At 40.6% G+C, this 21571-nt stretch overlaps 1 protein-coding gene across 4 annotated transcripts in view; it reads left to right on the forward strand.

The window, feature by feature from the left end:
- The window catches only part of LOC126855063 (homeotic protein distal-less), a 95055-nt gene that overhangs the window by 67747 nt on the left and 5737 nt on the right, over positions 1-21571 (forward strand). For 2 of the 4 annotated variants that reach the window (XM_050602419.1, XM_050602417.1), the window contains exons 4-5: positions 19388-19559; positions 20955-21267. In XM_050602419.1, coding sequence (XP_050458376.1) covers positions 19388-19559; positions 20955-21267 — 485 coding nt within the window. Of the gene's footprint in view, positions 1-19387; positions 19560-20954; positions 21272-21571 lie in introns of those variants that run through there. The other 2 variants (XM_050602420.1, XM_050602418.1) reach the window with 2 other exon arrangements.

The following is a 21571-nucleotide window of genomic DNA, read 5'->3' on the forward strand; positions in this document are numbered from 1 at the left end:
AAAATAATATTAAATTTATGCACATTTTACGGATGACAAATTTTACGAGTGTTGCTCTAAAATAATTATCTTGAATAATAAAAAAAAAAAATTCTCAAAAAGATTATAAATTAAATGACAGACGTGAAACAGACAGAGAAATAAAAGCGTGCCATTTAAGGCGACTCGGAAATAAAAGCCAAAGGAGCGTAACGTTAAAACGGTAGAGGGCGGAAAAATGACAGCGGTGCGTATACACGGTAACCGATAAAAATGCGTCAAGGAAGAAACGATAAATTCTGCGCGGCAACGTGTGGACGAATAGCTGATGAGAATGGCAGAACGAATTTAATGCCGACAGGCCAGCCGCCTTCCTCGGGAGACTAACTACGTTTTGAAATAGTTTTGAGGGCCTACCCTTCCGGACGACAGACGACGAACGGACGGACCTACGGGCATTGATGCGTACGAAAAAGCGCGCGCACGTCCGTCCCGCCAGCTTACCAGACACCGACGGCATTAGGGAAATATTCAAATGGACCTGCGAGGCCTACGGCATTGTTATTCTACCGTGAAAACGGCTGACGTTGTTACCTTTTATTAGCGTAATTTGTCCTATTAACCGTTTGCCAACCACCACCATCTTGTAACGGCTTTCCCCTCACGGCAGTCGCATGCCACGCCTGAAAAGCCCGCGTCGCGACGCACGCGTTCTATAATTAGCTCCCGTGATTAATTCGTCTCTGATTAATGAAGATTTCCAAGGACGCACGTGAATTTTCCCCCGTACAATTTTGACCCTCTCTATTTATCTGTATACATATATCTACGAAATAAAGTTTAGAAAATAGAAAATTTAGAAGATAGCAAAATATTCGCGCGTGATTGTCTTTTTAATCTTCTTTATTTAATCACACATATTAATCGTTGATCAAATAATATGCGATGCCGCCGAGAATTACGACTGAAGATATTCGCTGTGATGTTGCCATGTATGGCGTCGATCGACTCGCCGTTAGACTCGCGTGTTAGCGAAATATTGCATGCTAAAGAATAGAGCACTTGGTAGATCTTCTTAGGAAGGCCCACGCCTCGATGAAAGTTCCTCTAGAGGCTGACTCACCGATCGAGATTAATGAGTATGCGCCTTAAAGGCGCCGGGAAAACAATGTCGAGCTTCCTAAGGTCACGTAATGGTATTGTCTTATGCGAAAACCTGCCTTTAAGAGTACGTTTAATAAAGCAGCGGGATGTTCGCACTACGAAGTGGTAATTAAAATGTACTCACACTACGTGGCGCGCTTTAAACAGACCAATTTTCCGATTAAGCCTTAACTATGCCGTCCTACTATCGCGATCTCTCTAAACGAAATAAATTGAGCTCAAGTTGTGATTTTTACAAAAAAAAAAAAAAAAAAAATTAGATAAGTGCTTGAATAACGTAATAACTAAAGAATGTTTTTTTCTCTTTTGTTATAGGTAAGACAAAGCAGTTTCAAGAAGCGAGAGTTTAATTTTTAAAGATAAGTGAATAGAAAACAATTGACTTACTCTATTCATTATTAATTTTACCGTGGTTAAATAACATTCATTTTTATGTTCTTTATTGGGGAATATACATTTTGTATTTTAAATGTGTAAAACTATACATATTAAAACTATATATATTATATTCGCGATAATAAAAATTTAAACTGTGTAAATAAGAATGAAACAAATCGCTCTGTTGAGCTGTCATAAATATTTAGTCGACGAGCGACTCAGGCATAGAAGGTTTAAAAGTAAATAAATAAATCGAACATTTCACGCGCCGATTAAGCCATCCCGGAACAATCGAATTTTTACTGTAGCAAAATGTCATTGCGACTGTAAATCGACTCTCACCGGTCGCTGAAGGTTCGCGCGTTCACGCGACGTGTTCCACTTTTCCTCGCATTATTCGCTCAACAGTGATTTATACACGACATTTGTATGGAACATCCATAAATCGAGTTTTCACGTCCGCCAAAAAATCATTTGGCATAATCCACTGAAGACTATCGATGAAGCAGGCCTGTGTGTGAGTAGCAGAATGTCGTATAATTATAACAATTACATTCTTAAATTCCACAAACGGGATATTCCGCGATACAGAATGTATTTTATTCAGAGAAAGATTACGGCGCAGAACGGAAAAACATTTGAGAGCATATTTACATAATCGAGAGAAACGTTAAAAATTAATTTCACGCATAGATTAGTTGATATTTAACTACGAGTACAAGTTAATCGTTAAAAAAGCATTACGTTTCGAAGATTAAGTGGGCGACGGGACATGTTGTCTAAAAGCGGGGAGACGTGTGGTTGCTTAGTCATACTTAGGTCGGAATCACGATATGCTCGCGATACCATCTCCGCTTCCCTTCGTTCTCCGTGTATGCGTTGCGCAACCATCTCACCTTGCCGCGAAAACGCGAGACAATGGTCTCACGTGAGACGAACATCGCGCGAGATGTCGGAGATAAGCGATCTCGCCTTAGCTCCTGAAAATACCGCCGCGCCATAGCCGAATATAGATATCGCGCTTCGGCGCTGTTCCTCTGATACTTCCTAATGATTCATTCGCGGAATATACAGAACGTGATATAATAAACGGACCCGGAGATGTTCGCGGATGACGAAAGAAGAGGTACCATCGCGGTATCTAATCGGCGCATTCGCGGAAAAACAATTTTGCAGACCGGGATTTCCTCGCGCGGATTATTAACTCGTCTATTACGTATTAATCCGTTCGATGCAATTTCAAGATTAATAAAAACCCCTGATGATTTTAACTTTGCAGTGATCTATCGCCTATTTTTTGGGAGAAAAAAGAAAAAAGAATCCGAGTATATGAAATGCATTTTTAACATTTTTTAAAATTAACACTTAATTTATACGTTTTTAAATTAATATTACATGCTACCATCCATATCAATATGATTTATAATAAAGTTTATGCAGAAAATTTAATATAAATATTCTATTATACTATATTATATATGAAGCTTTAATATACAATATTAAGTTTCTCTCTCAATAATTTTGTACATTTAATTTATTATTATAAAACCATTAATTTGAAATGAAATGAAAAATAATATCCTGTTAATAATTTGTATCATAAAATTTATGACTTGCGTTGTGGAAAGGTGGTGTATTGGCGATCGAGGCGCAAGAAAAATGTTCGTAAAGTAAGAAGGATAAAATATCTGTTATCATGATACATTCACACATCTTTGAGGCTTGCATGTGCAGCACGTGCACCGTCAAAGATCAATCGTAGAAGTTAAAAAAAAGACGATAGAAAAACTGAATCAAGGAAACCGGGAGTAGCCGCGTTGCCGCTCCATATAAACATAATTGACATAGACGAAGTAAAAAGATTCGACATGTTGAAATCCGAACATATTCGTATCCTGTTTATAACAAGTATAAAAAAAAACAGATTTTCTTTCACAATCTCATGTCTGTGGCGGACGCCGATGCAGCTGATTGCTGCGAAATTAGTCACGGGATATGTAACCGTCATTACAGTGCGTTATCGACGTGTAGAACAAAGTTGCACGAAGTCAAATCGAAACGTGCCGATCGGTGAAAGTTACTTTATGTGTAATCAGTCATGCCGCCGTGGAATAAATTAATCCTCCGATATGCGTTGTACACTAGTTTGATTTGTATCCCCAATTGATATAACATTCATCAGGATCTTCCCGATCATTTCAAAGATACATAAAAATCACTCAAAGTTATCTGGTTCTAGATTGCACAATTTCGCTTGTACGAAACACAATGTAGCTTCAATTAAAATCGCTGGAGCGGAGAACGTTAAAAGAGATAAGAGTGCTACGTCAAAGGTATTGAGAATTCAAATTCGCCCCGTAAGTTAGTCGAAAGAAGGCAACGACAATCCGTCTGGCGCCTCTCGAGCGATTATTCATTCGCTCCTTTCCTTCTCTCTTTCTCTCTTGCTATTGTTACCATCTCGTGTAGGCTCAATAGAATCAGCAAACAATTTATTACGCCTACTCCTCGGGGCGCATCTACGCGCTTATCAACGATCGCTCGGTGCTCCTTGCGAACGATCGCTTCTTCTATTCGAGCCTTTAAGGAGTGAACAGCCGATGCTGATTCTGGAATCCTCCTCTCTCGCACGTGCACGTCCGCGCTACTGCATACATTAACAATGTTTTATTTTAATAGATTATCAATATCTTTCCGCGTTTATATATAAATAGCACAAATGTATCACTTAAAAAAGTGTTGGCATCTTTTTTACTATTCGAGATATGTATATTGAAAATGTGTGCGTGTGCAATAATTATTTAATTTTATAAACATTTGAAAACAAAATTATTATTCATTAAAGATCTCTAATATTTTTACTCTCCCTGTAAAAACTTGCTATTCGATACTATTTCTTTCCAGCATTAATATCAAACTGGTATTCTCTGGAGGAAGTAGTATTAATAGCAATCCAACGATAATAGCGAATTTAAACGATATTCTTTCTTTCTCAGCGTTGATGGTATTCATCGCACGCGAGTAAATACAAATCAGTTTTATGATTGGTAGTATGATTTTGTAAGCTTCCTCTTTCGCAGAACAAAAACAAAAGCGCAAAGCATGGAATTTATGTATGCATAAGTAACAGAACCAGTTTTAATTATCTTCACGATGTTATTTATACAGGGGGAATATTTAACCGGGAAGAAAGGGCGGAATTTAAAATGAGGTGATTACAGCGATTCCCGTATAATGATCTCGTGTAATAATCTGCAATGAATATGCGGATCGTATTAATAAGTGGAAGTATTTAGATACGTTTCTTTCAATAGTCCCTCGACTCTTAAATCGCATAAACAGCATTTATCTCGAATCAGAAAGATTTTACCATCTTGTTTATATAATTTAAATTAAAAGCAAAAGAAGTTGATATATATAAGTGAAATGGTGAAGAATGCCTCGTGAACTGCTTACGCAGTTTTTTATGAATTTATAGATAACCATAATTATGATAGTTGCGACAACTTCCGTTTAGCACTCGCATCCCTCGAACCGCGTCAACGTTAAGGATCGGATTGCTTAATCCTCCTCACACGTGTTCATGATAAATCACAAAAGCGCGCGCGCGCGCGCACGCAGGTATGCGTGTGTATACACACCGGAAGATTTCTAGGGTGATAAAGTCCCGAGCGAGCGAGAAACTCATGTCCCGTAACTATCTATCGGTACCGTCTGCGTTTTCGTGAACTAGCAGATCTTTAAAGCGAGGACGGTGCGAGGGAAAAGCGGGGGAAAGAGAAAGGGGAGGGAGCGGAGATGTTAGCGATGGAGAGGAGAACATCGCGAACGGGTACGACATTTTCCACGAGAACGAGCTGCGCCTTGCTAACCTGCCCGAGTAAAAGCGTGAAATTACCGGCAACCGGGGTAAAATTACGACGCTCCCCTCCAGCATCTCTTCCTTGCGCATCTCCCCCGTCGCCGCCGCCTCTTTCTTTCCCCAACACATTCAGCCGGCAGAATCCGCTCGAAAATTGCATGTGCCCGCTATGCGCCGAAGAGTACTTCGGATAATGCGGCTGTGGCTCACGAGTCCTGCTTCTCGTGATTATGCGTGTGTGTGTATACGTGTATGTATATACGTATATACGGATGGTTGATGGGAATTTGTACATGCCAGTGGAAGCGCAACGCTATGGGTTTTGTCCCGGAATGCTTGACACCATGGATCTTATAGATAGAATTAAGTAAGAAATAGAACAAATCGTTAATCGATATAAAAACTAGAAATTCGATACAATCACAGGTCGCGCATATAAAATGAGAATAAAGTGTGTACTAACTCTTTATTCTTCTTGTTGTTTAATTAAAAAGAAGCAGTCGCTAAAAGAAGAAGCAGTGGCGCGGAAGCGCACGTATGACCACGTGACGCGTTTTTTTTTTCTCCTTTACATCTGTCAAAGCGTTAAGATCAAAAATACAAGACAGGTTTATAAGAAAGAACGCCCGCTGAAAGCTGTGTCGAACGCGAATGTATCCAGCGGTTATGCCGAGGATGTGCCTGGAAAGTACAGCGGTACGTCCACACAATGTACCGTTTCATCATCTAACCGTAAGATCTTCCACGTGAAAACCGCAACACGTCGCATGCGAATTTTTGCTTCATCATCATTTTATAGCTTTATGGCGTTATGTCGCATCTCGCCGAACTCTTAACTTAATTTCGCGCTTTAGCGAAATATACACACACTGTTTTGCATTCAGGCATACTCTACCTATTTATCACTTTATGCTGTTTTAATTATTTTGCGAAACGTGGTTCATAGATTTCGCGCGTAATGTGTACTCTCGGCGACTGCTAGAAACGTAAATTCATCCGCGAAATATCGCGTCGACGTTTGTATATAAAATGCAAATTTCGAGCCGCAACACAACACATGGCAGCTTCCGGCCGGCCGTTTCCATCGATCGAGCTACTCGCACAAACCGGGTTAGCATATCGTAATCTTCGCGATCGAATGGAAACGGTTTTCATGTAGCGGCGTATGCTAATGATGGTCAGGATTTCCCGGCGGTGAGATCGCGGATCCCACGCGAGCGCGCGAGCACTATACGGCGTGTCGGCGAGATAAGACTTTATCTCTCGCGCGGTGCGTCACACATTTACGACTTAGCGGTGCGCGTGCAGGCGCGTCGATGCGTGCGGCGGTCGTATATGAGCGTGATATAACGCACATCCTCGCTCGCTGTATGAAGGAGGGAATCTACTTCATCATCCTGCGGCCTCATGGTAGCGCAACGCGATGTCACTCGCTCGCCGAGTTTCCGCCCGTTTTCTTGTAACATACGGCTGTAAACACGCGTCCATCTACCGCTGTTGCTGCTACCGCTTTTTCCACGCATTTGCATTTACGTGGCCGATGCGTATTAGAAGCAGTTCGACTCGCCACTATTGCATATAAATCTTTGCTGTCGATGGCGATTCGCTCTTCCGGTTTGTGAAACGCCAGAAACTCCGACGACGAGAAGCTCTGTCCTCTCCTTTATTTCTCTTTCTCTCGAGGCGTGATTTAATGGCGCTTTAAATGCACGCCGCATGCGCTAGGATCGATTATCGCGGAATTTTCATCCGGTATACACACACACACACACACACAGAGCTAATGTCTTATACATGATTTAATATACTTTGACAATTCCGCATCAGGTTGCGATGATTTAATTTCACGCTGAATCTTTTCCGACAAACGGAGATGCAAAGTTAATTAGAAATTTTTTATCGTGAAGATAATTATTGTTTCCGATATTTGTTATCGAATGTTTGATATTAATTATTGGTTTCTCAATGTTTTTTTTCTTTTTTTTTAAATTTTATTATACATATAGACTTGTTTTTATTTTGTTAAAAGTCCCATTTTAAAAGGAGAGAGAAAGAAAAAATATTAAATATTAATTTTCTACAAGATATATATATATATAAAGCTATTTTTAGATGACCGGTACACGATAATGAATAGGCGCGAATACATATACGCACACTAAACGTTTCGCGGTAACATTAGTTCCGCCGTTTCCTTGCGGCGCGTCTCACACCTGTTCGTTGGCGCATAGGCTTCTCTCTCGCGGTAGGCCGTGCTTGCTTCTAACTGCACGTGCACGGATTAAGATGTAAAGGACTCGCCTTAAGCGCAACCCGTCCGTGTACGACGATGCATCGTTGCGTTTGCTTTCGTAGAAGCGCTACGGTCCATTTAGGTGATCACAAACGGCAGAGCGAGAGAGAGAGAGAGAGAAGGCAGCTTCGCGCTCGGCCGAGCCGCTCGCGAGAGCGTTTCTAGACTTTTACGGAAATCGGCAACTTGGCGGCACATTGCGTGCCATGTACAGTGCACGATTTACTCGGCGGCGAACGACCCGGTCTAACCCGTCAAGTACACGCATAAAGGACCCGGCCTTTCTTTCTCTCTCTTGAGCATAGATATATCCGCGAGCCGTGCACGAAAAAAAAAAAAGAAAAGAAAAAAGAAGGCGAGATTGAGATATCGACCCGCTCGGCGGAACGCTTGCGTTTCCTCTTCCGCGGCGCGATCGTGATCGCGAAAATACGGGTAAGCCGAGCGATCGCATTAACGACAAAGATGTGGAAGTGGACGTATGTCGGGACCGTTACGGAGATCAGATGCGACAGGCGGATAAGAACACGGCATGACGATGATACGAGCGGTTGAGATTTCGAGAACTTTTTTTGTTATTGCGCGAAGAATATTTTTAAGTGTTATAAAAGTATGATTTAGAATCTGGATCTTCTTCATTATTCAAAGGTGTGATAATTGCTTATCAATAACATCTTTAAATTCTTTTCTTTATCAAATTATACGCGTATATATAAGACAGTTGTATCTATTAACTTTGCTGGTTACGCTAAAGTTGAAGATTTATACATGGTCCATTATTTGCCACTTTTATGATTTATACGTGTAGCGGTGTATATTAATTCCTCCGCAATATTTTGCAGAGTACCGCGATCGGTTCTGCAGCCGCTCGGCAACCTGCTAACTCGCGCCAGGTGCGACTCGAAGCGCGAGGCGTTCGCCGAAGCGAGACTCTTGCGCGGCGCAACGATTTTATCGCGCTACGAGGACTAACGTGTTCAGGAATACCATAGATATTTCGCGCGGGAGCCACTCTAGTTGTTGTGTTTCGAGAGATAAATCGATACACTCATACATTGTGTCCCGCCTCGCCGTCGAAAGTCGTCTCATTGTTGCTTTAATGGAAGAAGCATGCCGGGTGCCAAGTTTCGCTGAAACACGAGCGTGAAAGGGATGGAATTTTCAGCATAATAGCGTAGTTGTCATGCAAATATGAGAGAAAGAGAGAAGTCACGGAATTCGTAATATCATCGAATAAATTTTACCGTTGACTTCTGAAAAAGAGAACTATTGACGTCCTTGATTTTTTACATTTGTGTGAAGAAAATTCTGATACATATTTTCTATCGCATCTATTGCATTTTTGTGTTTTTAATAAATGCGACAATCACAAGTCTACGAATATTTATTGATGCATCAGTACACATCCGATGATTATTTGCTGTATAATATCCCGACGTAATTTATCGTACAACGACGAGAAACCGATCGCTCACCGGAAGAACGACGCAAATCCTGACGATCGCGTAAGATCGAGTAAGATTAACGTTGCCACATACGACAACGGTTTAGACGCGGTTGAAGCGACAACGTAAACGTGGCCGTGGTTTAGTGGGACGCTGACCACGGCGTAGGAACGACCCAGGGGACGAGGATCTACACCTCGATGAGCACAGCACGACATTCTCCTCGCCCCTCTCGCGTCCCTGTATACACGATGGTTCTCTTCCTCCGCGGCCGCTATCAAGAAGAAGGTAGCCTCTCTCTCGCTCTCTTTCTTTCCCTTTCTCTCGATGTCTTTCTCTTCTGTTGTTTTCCTTCCATTTTTCTCCCCTCCCGATTCATATTCTTTTTCTCTCTCTCTCTCTTGTCCTGTCTCCGCTCATCGTCCTCGAGCGCGTCCACGATTGTCCGGTAAACCATGCTGCGAACCGCTCACCATGACGAAGGTACCCACCTACAAACGAGGACTTATTCCGGCTCGTGGAAACTCGCGAGAACTCGGACATGGGAATGTCCGCCGGGCCTCCGTCCTCATGCTCGCCGTGAAAATTACGAAGTGGATCCATTCGCGACGTCGACGAGCGCTTTCCCAAGTGCGTTAAAAAAAGATGAGATTGGGGTTTGAGTCTGAGCCTACATAACGCTATATTTCGAGGCCATTTGATAAAATGTCGGCACACCGCATGTATCAATGATTATTCTCGTTATTTTCTATCACGATTGAGATAAATTATTCTCTCCGACATATAATAATATATATTTCTCTATAAAATATGTCATAATTTTCACGTAATCATTCGCGTTTTTTTTTTTTACCGAATTTTTCCAATGCTTTTGATAAAATAAAATTCGAGATTTTCTGGCTTTGATCAGCAAACGTAATTTCATTCTCAGTTGAGAGGAACCATCTGCAAATCACTGTATCTCAATTAGCGCGAGAAATAAACGGTAATTAATTTTAATAACTCTATAAAGCTAATAGCTCGTATCATAAAAATACTATCGCCCTATTAATCTTGACATGATAGGAAGATTAATAATCCCTTCTTATCCCACCATGTAACCGTGAATAAACAAACTGCCTGTCTCTCTCTAGATTATGATTCTACGATCGATCGATAGTTTCGCGACATTAACGCAAAATGCATTTTCATGGCATTAACGCTCGTTTGCAAAGCTCGCAAACGAAAGCCTCTTTCGATTTTATAGGAGATGCGTTCTTTCGTCTTTAGTTTGCTGCGAATTTTTTTTTCGTCACGATATTACGCGGTAACGAGATTGAACGAGCAAGAAGGATGTATTCATCGGCAGAAAGGATGCGCGATATGACGGAGAAGTCAAGATCGGTTCCTACATATGCAATTGCATGAGGATGAATAGAGTCTTTGTGTCTTGCGAACGACAGCCGGCGTGATATACAATAACGGTGCCCCAAGATTTCTCACGTAACGCAGGACCACAGGTTGCGGCTGCTGATCCTGCGTAAATGCCTCTCGCTCAAACTCGCGCTGCGCGTTCGAAGGAATAACTGAGACTTTATCGAGACTTACATTGCAGCAGCTCGCGATGTGAAAGACCTCCGATTTGATTAGGGATCTAGTCACATTGACTAAGAACATAATTGATAATGAGAAGTTATTGGTGCCCTTGCAGGAAGCAGAAAAATTTATGCTTCCTCAAAGAAGAAGAGCATTACTAATTATGAAAAATTAATTGAATTACTTACGCTTTCTTACAATACATGCTTTCAGAAAGAAAGATCATCTGATTTTAACTGATTAATTGCATCTTGTATGATTCTATAAGGGATATAATGTTTCTTTGTTAGAGGAAAATTATAAAGTACGAAACACGTTAATTGAAGATGTTTGGGTACAATCTTGGGAGAACTCGGGATTCACTCGTATTTCTTCGATGAATGCATTTTTATTTGTAATATTTTTAATGCCATGTTTTCCTGCAGATAAAGAAGTTAATATATATACAATTAGCACTGAGATTCTTAAAAATATTCAGCCGCTACAAAAATCAGCTTGCGCTCGCAGTGCATTAATCGCACTTTAATTGAGATAGTACTATTTCTGCGTGGTCATTCCAAGACTCAAGACATAATAAATCCGCGCGAAACGCATCACCGGACGTTGATGGATGACAATCACCGATTGGTATCCGTGGACGTGGAAACGGAAAGCGTAAAAAATATCGAGAGAGAAAAAAGAGAATTGATAAAGCGAGAGAGTAAGAGAGAGAGAGAGAAAGAATGCATCGCAGTACGTACACGCCGATGATGTAACGCCGTTATGAATATGTACAAAATAACAAAACGGCGACGTGGTACAAAGAAAGAGTGACGGGTGTTGTACCGCTTCGCGCGCGGCGCGTATTCCGCTCTCGTCACGGTGTCAACCGTTGTTCGCGGCACGTGAGCCCACTACGGAATTGCGTTTCGATTTCAACCACTTTTCGTCAATCGTTGTTCGCGCGACCTCGTGTCGCGACGCGAACGCGGAATGCGCGAAGCGTATAATAATAGCGATATCGTGGTAATCGCGCTTCCGATTAAGATTTCACCGGATTTCAAAGCTACTAGTACGCGTGGTTTTGTCGCTCGTGGCCGACAAAACGACAGAAATGATCGTGAATAACGTTGCGACATCATTCGTAGCTCCATTAATTCCACCTCGAAAAAATAATAAGTATGTGTGTGCAACGAATAAGGAAAATCGGTAAAAATTATTAATCATTTTTTTCATTATATTTTGTTGAAAGATGCAATCCCTCTTCCTCCTTTCAATAACTCGCTACTTATAATTAATGTGCCTTTGGCGGGCATCGTGTGAGCGTGGCATGACAAGAGAAATGATAGAAGATCAAGATCGTCCTTGAGATTACTTTGGACGTAATCTACTACGCAAGGAGTCGAGGAGCTTAGCTGAAATCTGAACGCGAATTCCAAACATGCGAATCAGGTCGCTTGTGATAACATCTGTAATTCCTTTTGTATCATCGCCGGATTCCGACTCATGCTTCCCCCTCCCCTCTCTATGTTCCGCGGTCATACATATAAAAGGAACAACCGTGAATGAAACAAAAGCAAAGAGGACCGCTGCAACGTTGGGGAATTTCGTTGTTAAGGTGGCACTGCGCATCACCGATGCCAGGCAGGAAGTGGGAACCGCCGAAGCAGCGAGGGGCCCCTGACACGGCGGTCGAGAGGGGCAAGGGGGCGGGAGAGGCCGACGTTGCATTGTGGGAGTGAGCGGGCGAGCGAAATGAAAAAAAAAAAAGGCATTATGCGAACGTACGGGGCCCTAGTGACGCATTTACACGGCTGTTATTATTCTCCCTGACCTCCCCTCCCTCTCTCCCTCGCCCCTCTCTCCCTCACTTCATCCAGCGGATAGTTAGAAATGTAGGTGCTTATGATATCCGCCGTGTGTGCGACTGACTGTTTTTCTCAAAATATGCAACATATGTTGTCCAGCTGCGTTTATCTGTGTGATTTTGACTATGAAGGAAATAGTTAATAGTTTGAAAAGAATTGCATTTTGCAAATCAATATTAAAGTATATTGGATATTTTTTTCAATTTTAATTTTCAATGAACAGATATGTAAATCGAGCATATTATATTGTCAAAATGAATCTGAATGTACTTTGATATATCACTTGAGAGAGCATTATCTCCTTCCTATCTTTCTTCCCCCTTTTCGTGCGAACAAGTGCACTAACCAATTCGGCGCTATCAGATGCATGCTCATTGATCTATTTATTTAGACTGTACAAAGCACGAGGGAATATAGACGAGATGATCTCATCGTATATTCTCCTCTTTATTGCGCTCGCTGAAAATCCTCGGGCGAAATGCACCGGCATCAGCAACTAATGACAGATTAGTTTTGTTACGGCTTTCGGCCACAGGTAGGCCGCACCGATATACGCGTGATTATTTATTGTGTGGACAGATTGGATCATTCAGTACGCGCCAACGGGGGTCCCACTGTATGAGGGGGAATCGACCCCATCGCGGGAATAACTCGATCTGCGATATAATTTTCAATTTCATATAGATTTACGTGAGAAGTCGATGTATAACTCGCGTACAATTTCGATTCTGACACTCGATATACGCAATTTTTTAATATTCTTCTGATATTGCACTTTAGTTTATTAAAAATTTCCAAACTGTGGTTAAAAGATATTTTTTATTATTTGTAATAAATTAAATAGTAATGTCGGCAAAGTAATTTTTTATTATAGATTAATGATAATTGATTATCATCTTCTAAATTACGCTGAAAGTATGCTGCAAATGTATGTGAACTATTTCACTGACTTCGTATTGTATCATTAATCGCCGTCGTAATTACATTTAATTGTCCAGTCTCCGCTTCGATCAGACGAAGGATGAGTTACGATAAGGTCAATGATGAAGAACATATATCACACATAATATAATTGCAGCTGAGTGACACTTGTTGACATAATTTGCCAAATTAAATTTTAATGTGTCATAATAGAATTATGACAAAATGTTTGCAATAGATTATTTAATTTAATTGATTTTATAAACAGAGTGTGAAATTGCCAAATCATTTCCATACATTTTATTAATATTATGCAATGACATAGGATATAATATTTGAAACAAAAATTACGCAAAGATAATTCATTATAATCGATGTACATCATCAAGTCACAAATTATTTTTTGTTAATCGCGCGTTACATTTATGACAAGTAAATTTAATTGGCCGTGCCATCTCGGCAAATATCGGCAGAGCAAACTATCGATTCGAAATCAATCTACACAGAATCTTATGACAAAAGAAGAAACAACAAATATGCAACTAAAGACACCAAAGTCTCTCAGAAAAAAAAACTTCATATATTTATATTTCTCAAATTATTAATATTTTACTAATATTTGTAGAAGGCGATTGCTATCGCCTTTGTTGATGAATCTTCGAAACATTTCTTAGTAACGACCCGAAGTCTGACGTCACATCCGCAGTTCCAGCCATCCAAAAAGAAGGTCACAACTTCTAACGACTCATCCTTCCGCAGTTCCCCTCCTCTCCCCCTTTTCCTCGTATTAGGTATAGCGACTTCAAATCATCGAGCTGCATCGCGATCCAAGGATGCAGTCCCGACGCGGATCGAATTGCGGTGGGAGAACGTTTCCATATATACAGAGATAATATTACTCCTAGATGCTACTCATACATATTAAACAGCATCGATCCGCGTTGCATTTTTTTCGTCTAAAAATCTTACCTGTCCCCTTGTCGATTGCATTCCCTGCCACCTTCCTTCTGTCCCTGCCCACTAGCATCCTCTCTCTCCCGCCCCTCGAGGCGACGATCCATCACTCATTGAGTATGCATCAGCGATATCGACAGCGCGGACTGTTACCGAGTTCCTCGCCCGCGGCGACATCGGAAGCCCGTTGCTGGTCGCGGCAACATCAGCGGGGCCCGGCAGCAACAGCTTCCTTTTTTTGCTGGCACGAGGCCAGACGAGGCGAGGCGAGGCGAGGCGACGAACGACCACCGGCTGGCTGCTCCTCGCGCGCGTTGCAATTTTTGCTCGACGGCCAGAGGAGCCACGGAACACGCGCTTCTCTAAGTCCGGTCGAGAGATAACGACAGCTTGCCACCGTGCCGATGCCCGTCGGCGTCAGAGTGCATTCGTATCCCTCGACTCTCGTTCCCTCGGTTACGCTTCTTTTTAACTCGCGCGACGCGACGCAGTCCTTGCGAATTCCGCTCGATGCTTCGCTCACGTTGCTGTAACGTCGCTGGAGCAAAAGCGATTTTGATTACTACCTCGTGGCCAACAGACGGCTCTATAACTCACTCTCTCAGAGTGTGATTTGATTTATTTCTACAATTATCTTCAGCACCCGCTTGTAGTTTCTTTATGTGTAGGTTGTGTAAAAACTATTTCGAATCTTTTATATAAATTAAATCTCATCGATGTATATGACCTTAAATTTCGACATTTTTTTTCGTTCGTGCGCAAATTATGGGAAAGATTTGAGAGAAAGAATGTTACTAACGGAACAATGAATGCAAGAGGTAATAAATCATTAAAGACCGAGCTTGTCATCGTACCGCTTTGCGAGAACAATCATTATCATCTCAAACCTTCGCACCATGAAATCCTATGTTTTCACATTTGCGTTTCAATATCGCTTTCTCCATCTACTGGAACGACATAAAAAATTGTACAGACTTATTATATCAGGCATAATACATATTGTACGATACAGCAAATAATAATATATATTTATTATAATATTATATAATATTATTACAAATTATGATTGATAATACTACATTGCTTAGAGGAAATTGCAAATATTTTCGCAAAAAGGGAACATAAATAAAAAAAGAAGAGAAAGAAAGAAAATAATTGACGTAAAAAGGAGACGGATAAATATATCCTATCTTTAACTACACTACGCATAAAGTACAATCATTATCCGCAATCTTTTTCTTCAAGTAAAGTGATCGTAAAAGGAGAAAGAGAAGAGCGATCTAACATATTCGACGACACCTGGAAAAAAGATATTAATTAAAGCTCTGCGCCGACACGCGCGTAATTGTATCTCACATGCCGTTCCTACGAGAGAGAGAGAGAGAGAAGCCGCCGGCAACTCGAAAAAAGGTACAACCCCCCTATATTATCCTCGCGAACGAAGGCGCATCCCTTACCGTCGATGCGCGTCGTATCCTGTCAACGCCGGCTGTAAATATCAATAAACAAACCGCGCGGCGAGCGCGATCCGCTTCGTCCCGGCTGGCCGGCTTGACCGGCTTAGCCGAACGAAATAAAGCACGTCGAGATCGGGTTTTAGCGCTGCTGGCCTTTGTCGGGCGCCATCTCGACTCGGCGCAACCGCGGCCAAGTTTTTCAGCGAGCAATTAGAAAGAGATTTATCTGCGCCGGCACGCCGGGCGCACGCTTGCCCGGCCAGAGGCCGGAGGAAGTCCACGTCGATGTTGCCGCGGCATATTTTTCGCGATCATATGTAGTATAGGGTGCTTCGGAATTCTCACACTGGATGTTTTAATGAGCTTGGAGTCGATGCAAATATCATATGTTTTGTGGTGTTAACTGTTTCTATGTAATCACTTTTTATGTCACGAATCTATCAAAACTCATTTGATTATTTTATTCTTGAGAGAATGTTGATACGAAATTAAAATCTACCAAACATTCTGTCATTAAAATTAAAAGACGAAGATTCTGAGACACACCCTATATATCTTGTAGGTACGCGCATAGTATCTGCATCGGCCAAGACGTTTCTTTCGGTAGCTCGTGCCGTGATTTTAATGAAGAGGCCACAGCGGAGTGTGACGATGCGTGTTCCGCAAAACTGGAGCCACAGTTTATTTCTAGTCTCTTCGCTCTCATGTATAATGCAAGAGCGCTGTGCCGTACCTACCGATTAGTCTCGGCTTTTCGATCCGCCCTGGGTACATCATCGTTCTGCGTATTAGGAAAATTAGCGGAAAGTGAAATTTGCATCAGTATGACGCAATTGCGATCGGCAGGCGCGTTATGTTTGATTACACGTTGCAAATATTTCTCTTATTTGCGATACACTTGCAAATCTCTCTGTTCGAATCATTTATATGAAAGAGAGAAATATATTCTCTTTGCACATCTCTCGATCATAATCTTTTATTCTTTTATTATCATACATATTTAATCTGTAATAATGCAATGTGTAACTCATCCAAAATATTTAAATTAATTTTTTATTGTTTCTTATTTTATTTGACCTTTTTTAAATAATAGAAACTGTATATATTGTTTAATAAAAAAAAAAGAAACCCGCACTACTCGCCAACTCGTGATTCCTCCATTGCGCAAGACTCTAAAGCAATATGCACATATGTATATTCATGTCATCAACTTTTTATACTTTGAATGTCAATCAAAAGCTGGACAGTACTTTAATTAACTAAGTCAATTCGCGTTCAGTCAAAAGCGAAATGTTAAAAAGGTAGAGAAGGAGACGGTCGAAGATGCATCGAGAGTAATGCAACATCATACGAGTTCATTAAAAGTAGAGAGACTCATCTAATTGCAAAAAAGGAGATGTGTTTACTATCGTTCTTTTGCATCTTATAGAGAAAATTATTATTACCGGCTATATTGAAGAAATGCCGTACTAATGAAGCAACAATAAAAAAAAATAACATTTAATTGTCATTTTTTTCGCGCCAAGAAATTTTGTAAAGAATTGTTTTGTCGTCTATTTAATAATTAATTTACATATATACGGCAGTATATATATATAGTTTATATCACAATTTACATTCTCATCGCATACATACACGAACGCATTGTTTGATGGGGTTAAAATTGCCGTGAAAGGAAAGTAATTTTTAATTGTGAAAAAATATTTCTCGTGTGCTTGATAAATGGCCGGCGCGTGTTTTCGCCGTATTCATTTTGCGACCGCAGCGTTTGATCGACGCGGCGGTGGAATATCAAGTTTGATCGAGTAAGCCCGGATGGTTTGTAGCGGATAGGCTCGTTAAAAAGTCATTAAGTCTAGCATACTATTAATAAAAAGATATATGTCTCTGTTTTCGTTCGAGTCATCCGGCATAGCCGAATACCTCTATTACATCGTGTGCGGGAGAATGACAGAGTCATGAACATGTCAGGGGCAAAAGAACGCGCATATGGAAAGCTTCTAAAAATAATAATCGACTTCTTATTGCTTTGATACAAGAAGCTTTATTCTTGTGAAAATTGGTCAATCTGTGGATATAATAGTTATATGTAGACGAATAAAAATATATATCATATATTGTGATAATTTTAGATTGAATTAAGTTAAATATACAGCTATTTTTATGGAATAGAAAAGAAGATATCGTGCTATCCGGCACAAGGCCAAATAAAAAGAAGCCTTTAAACAATAAGTTTTGTTTCGACGATTTCAACAGTACATATCCAAACATATGGCTTCTTGCCGTGCAAAACGCGAATATATACATGTATACTTCGCGCATATTCCTGTAATACGTACACACTTAGAGTTCCGCGACGGCAAGGTTACGTAAGATTGAGCTAGCACCACGTCACGTGCATGCGGCGCATGTGTGTGGATGCTGAGACAAAAAAAAATACAGCATGTGCAATCCTATATAGTGGTCGCGCGTGCGCACCCGGTATCAGGAGGACAAAGTTGCTTGCCGCTGCGGTTCTATGCATCGCACGGAGGAGGCGAAAGAAACGATGATTACGAAATGACGAGCGTTCTTTTTTTTCTTAAATCTAACTCTCGACGGTACGGAGCAATGATGCGAAGCATCGGATTAGATTCAGGCATACCTGCGCATCATTATACAGTTGCGAAGTATATTTCTATGCACGGTCGAATCGATAATCGGACGATGTATCCCGACGAAAACATTCGTGATATTATTTCATAATAATTTCATGAACCGGTTCGACGGTTTGAAGAAATCTGAAAAAGACATACATTAATAATTAACATAATGTAAATTATAATAATAATTATGATGTTTGTACATGATAATTTATGATGATTATATGTTTAATATGCTTTATTTCGTAAATATTATAATTTATTATGTGCTTGAAAGTCACACAATGTGTAAGAAGCGATATAATTTTTAAAATTGTGCTAATTAAAAACATATTTTCTAACGCTTATGCTTTATTTAATCCTGTATTTATAAACATTTATAAACATTCCAATTTTTTAAAACAAGAGTTTATATTTTCAGAAATTAATTATTATTTTATTATGCAAATGTATACATATATAGACAATAATAATAGTTTTAAGAAAATAATCTTGAAATACCGAATGCTAATATATACTAATAAGAATTCAACATAATGTAATAAGTTTATTTATAGCTTATTCTTTCCAATCACAATATTTTTTGTCCCCACTATAGTTTCTCATTTATCTTTCTCATTCTTCGCCATTTATTCTTCCATTCCAATATCTTCAAAAGGTTGACAGAAATTGTTTTTATTATTAAGATAAGATGAAAGACGATGGCCTCTTCATAATATTGACTACCTATATTTATTTATACTTATTTCTGTTTATATTTTGAAACAGTCGAATCTTTGTGTTAGATAAGCCTAAGATATAATAAAACTTCTGAATTTTATTTCCATATTCTTGAACATCTTATTTCAAAGATCTTGATTTTTCTTACAGGTGAAAATCTGGTTCCAAAATAGAAGGAGTAAATACAAGAAGATGATGAAGGCAGCGCAGCAGGGCGGAGGTGGTGGTGGTGGCCAGCATGGCAGTCTTTTAGCGGGTGGAAACGCTCTACCCGGAGGACCATCCCCTCAACCCGGTCAACCCGGAAGTCTCATGCAAGGTGGTGAGTCGCTTTATGTCTGCATAAATAGAATACATCGATTCGGATAAAATATTTAAAAAAATATGCGTTATAAAAAATCTCTTTTATCGTCTATTTAATTGGCGATTCAGGAGAGCGTACAGCCGATCGATCAAACCAGTCTCACGATCGATCGATCTATTTTCGCGACCGCGATCGCTTGTGCATCTTTAATCGGGCGAACGTCCGCGGATGTTAATTGAATGTCATCGGTATAAATGTACGATGATTGCACGGTAGACAGGACTACTTCATCACTTACTGCATCATCGCAATCTACGCTCTCCTCTTCGTAATTACAATACTAATAATCCGACGCAATTTTCGCGGGCTACGTTTACCATCGCGCGATATTTTGCCACCGCCCGGTGTCGGTTGTCCCAGACGATGAGGATACCAGGGGTTGCCTCATCGCTGCTCTCTTTCTGCGGCTAACAGTAATCTAAAATCTGCCTCATGAGTGATTTATTCAGAAATGCGCGCTACGAAGGCTGCTGTAATTAACCCCATCTTGAGAAATTTCTCTTGCTAGAAGTACCACTCGGCATAGCGAAATTTGCTATGCACTTCCCGATGCGCGTCATTATGCCTCGCAAAGTGATTTGGGTCAACGATATAAGTTCTATCTTTTTGCACACATACACACACACATATATACACCACAATATCAAATTATTTTATTTATATAAAAAGTATGTATCGTATTTTTGTATTTTTTAATTTATTGCATTTGAATTACTTTATTACGATTTGGATTGATAGATTATTTACAAGCATTTTTATAATGTATTAGATTAGTCTTATGCTAATATTTTTCTTGGAATAATCGTCGCAAAAATTTAAGTACAGGTAAATGCATGTACTTTATAATGTACCTCATTATTTACACTAATGAGTATAAAGCTCCAACTATTTCGTGCTTAAGAATAGCGTCAAGGTAACAAAGTTTCGGGAGAAGGATAAAAATCAGAGCGTTTCTAAACGGCGAAATGTCACGGAAGCGTGACGTATACACAGTCAGGGGGATGAACTATATATATATATATATATATATATATATATATATATATATATATATATACACCTCACATTCTCAGAACGGACCCCAACTTAGCTTAGCCCGCGGAATCGGAGCAATCGCGCAACCATCCTGGAAACTCTTTCCCGTCTCGTTACAACAGCTACCAGATGCATTAGTGCACAATGCCGAGCGCGGAAAGCTCTCCCTCGCGCGCTATTAATACAATTTACGACGCTGGTCCCATTGAAGACGCGCGCGCAGCTGCATGTGCAACCGCGCGACTTGAATGCGACGGCGAGAGAATCTGCGAGAGTGGTCCTGTAACCGGGGCTTCCCGGTTCGCGTTTGTGTTGCAGGAGGCGGAAGTTCTGTGTCGGGCAGCCCGACGACGGGTTACTTGGGCGGCATGGGCGGCGGGGGTGGCGGTCACACCCCCGGGAGCTCGAGCCCCGGAAGCGAGATGTCGCCTCAGCACAACGAGAGCCCGCCGGCACCCTCCTGGCCGGGCGAGATGAAGCACCATCCGCATCCGCACGCGCCCCCTCACAGCCATCATCACCCGCACACGCCCGGGCATCATCCACCGCCGCCACCACCCCCGCCGCATCACGCAGGCTATATGCCGCAGTACTCCTGGTACCAGGCGGACCCTAATCCCGGACTACTCACGTAAGTTGCTTTTTTTTTTTAATCGCGAGCAGATCGACATTCATGGAGGCTTGACGCATTGCTCCTTTCGAAGCTGACGAAATAAATGAATATATTTTTAGAACAGTAATTTTTTTAGAGTATCTTTAAAAATATATAAAGATAAATAAGATTTGAGAAATTTAAGAAATATATTAGAGTTAAATAATTATAAAGAAATATTGTGTGATCTTGGATATTTAAATACAATATTCGAAATGTGTACATGAAAATATATTGATGTAATATATGAATTAGATAAGACATTTATAGAAGATAAAGATGG

The sequence above is a fragment of the Cataglyphis hispanica genome, chromosome 15 (assembly GCF_021464435.1).
Source record: "Cataglyphis hispanica isolate Lineage 1 chromosome 15, ULB_Chis1_1.0, whole genome shotgun sequence".
In the NCBI taxonomy this organism is placed as follows: domain Eukaryota; kingdom Metazoa; phylum Arthropoda; class Insecta; order Hymenoptera; family Formicidae; genus Cataglyphis; species Cataglyphis hispanica.